Source organism: Austrofundulus limnaeus, unplaced genomic scaffold (genome assembly GCF_001266775.1).
Source record: "Austrofundulus limnaeus strain Quisiro unplaced genomic scaffold, Austrofundulus_limnaeus-1.0 Scaffold343, whole genome shotgun sequence".
Taxonomy (NCBI): Eukaryota; Metazoa; Chordata; class Actinopteri; order Cyprinodontiformes; family Rivulidae; genus Austrofundulus; species Austrofundulus limnaeus.
The window spans coordinates 295337-297358 of record NW_013952745.1 but is presented as its reverse complement, the minus strand read 5'-3'; the positions used below and the strand labels follow the sequence as shown (position 1 = coordinate 297358).

The following is a 2022-nucleotide window of genomic DNA, read 5'->3' as shown; positions in this document are numbered from 1 at the left end:
GTGTAAATAAAATGGCTCCGTCTGTGTTAAAATATTTTAAAAAATTTACAAAACTAAACAGCCTACAGTATTTTTAGTCTTTATTTTACAGTTAAAATAAATGTTTATCAAATAAAGTCTAATGTTACAACTGATCGGGGATCCCTTTAAGCTCGTTGGTCAATCAGAGGAGGGAGATCCAGACGGATTTATTCCTTTTTCTTCTGTATCCTTATTCCCTCAAACTTTGGTGACAAACTCAGTGTTTTCCTATTATTCTGTCAGTCAGGCACCTGGTGTCCTAAAGTCCTGTGTGGACGAGTTGTGGGACAGAACCCCCCACCCCCCAGTCTAACTCTGTTGTGGTGAATAAATGTCTCATTTATGGAATAAATGTGAAATTTCTCTGCAGTTTTCAGCTCAGAGGAGTGTTCCCGTGGGAGAACGGCCCCTGCGATGACTCCAGGTGTGATTACAGGTTTTATGGGGCGGTGTTTGTTGTTCGGCTCGTGACGTGTTGGAGCACCGACCTGCGACAGACGAGAAGGACGAGCCGATTCCCTGCAGCGAGCGGGCGAAGAACAGCAGAGCGTAGGTCCCTGAGAACGCAAACACTGACACAAACACAGTCCAAGTCAGGAAAAACCTCCAGGAAATGGAGCCGTCAGAGGGTTTCTGTGAGAAACGACTTACTGATGGTGGAAACAAACATGATGATGAAACCTGCAAACATGGGGATGTGGTAACCGACCCTGCACACAGACAGAAGCAGGGTAATCTGAGTTTAATCTTGAGTTTAACTCTGAGTTTAAAACAAAACAATCAGAAGAATCCTGATACCTGTTAGTGAGCGGGCCGACAAACGGGTTGACCAGCAGCTGGACCAGAGCTTTGGAGGCAAACAACAAACCAACGCGAACATTCTCCTCCTCCAGGAAAAGACTGTCCTGGAGACAGGAAGACTCCTGCAGCAGGAGAGGAGACAGGAAAGGAAACAAGGAGAGGAAATAAGTCAGGACTCAGAGAAGACCTGAAGGTTCTTGATTCTGAGGTCCACCTACCGAAGCGTTGGCGGTCCCGTTGACCTGCAGCAGTTCTGTGGTGGGCCCGGTCCAGCCCGTAGGACTGGTGTCGGGGGTTGTCTCCTCCGGGTCGAAGGTGGTGTTGTCAAACAGGGACACCAGAGGAGGCGGCTGTGGGCTCTGCTGGGCCTCTGTACCCAGGATCAGAGCTCTGTGGTCGGGTCTGGAGAGCTGGTAGGTCCAGCTTGAGGTCTGGAGGTTGTCCAGCGGTGATGCATCCAGGCTGGGCGGAGCCAGCAGCGAGGGCGGGGCCGTCTGTGGTTCTGGATGTTCCATGGCGTAGAGGAACGTTGGTATGATTGGCACTGAAGGAAGAGTTGAGACCCGTTAAAGGGTGGATCCGAACATGACTTTATGTTGAAGTTTAGACTTTAGAATTACAGGGGTTAGACAGTGAAACAGAAACAGATGGTTTTAGACCATAACATCCTTTCAGACAGCTTCCTCTTGCGTCCACAGTTAATCCTGTTGGATGTGGTTGGTCCTTCTTGGTGGTATGCTGACATTACCCTGGATACTGTGGCTCTTGATACATCACAAAGACTTTCTGTCTTGGTCACAGATGCTCCAGCAAGACGTGCACCAACAATTTGTCCTCTTTTGAACTCTGGTGTATCATCCATAATGCTGTGTACATTGCAATATTTTGATCCAAACGGTGCTCTTACCCTGCTAATTGAACCTTCACACTCTGCTCTTACTGGTGCAATGTGCAATTAATGAAGACTGGCCACCAGGCTGGTCCAATTTAGCCATGAAACCTCCCACACTAACATGACAGCTGTTTTAGTTTCACTGTCTAACTCCTGTATATACTAATAATCTGCTTAATCTGTTAAATTAAACCCATTCAGGAAAGGATTTATTTGATTTTGATTTATTGATTTAACAGGAAAAGATTATTAAAAATCAAGCCTGACTCAGCATAATTGCTGTTTTACAGCAGGTTCCTGTTCTGCAG

General features: G+C 46.7%; 1 protein-coding gene across 1 annotated transcript in view; it reads right to left on the bottom strand.

Annotated features, from left to right (window-relative positions):
• slc18a1 (solute carrier family 18 member A1) overlaps positions 1 to 2022 on the bottom strand; it is a 10431-nt gene that overhangs the window by 6405 nt on the left and 2004 nt on the right. Inside the window, exons 3-6 of the mRNA XM_014022817.1 lie at positions 1041 to 1366; positions 820 to 944; positions 673 to 731; positions 510 to 593 (exon numbers count right to left, since the gene is read on the bottom strand). Of these exons, the coding sequence (XP_013878271.1) occupies positions 510 to 593; positions 673 to 731; positions 820 to 944; positions 1041 to 1366 (594 nt within the window). The remainder of the gene's footprint in view (positions 1 to 509; positions 594 to 672; positions 732 to 819; positions 945 to 1040; positions 1367 to 2022) is intronic.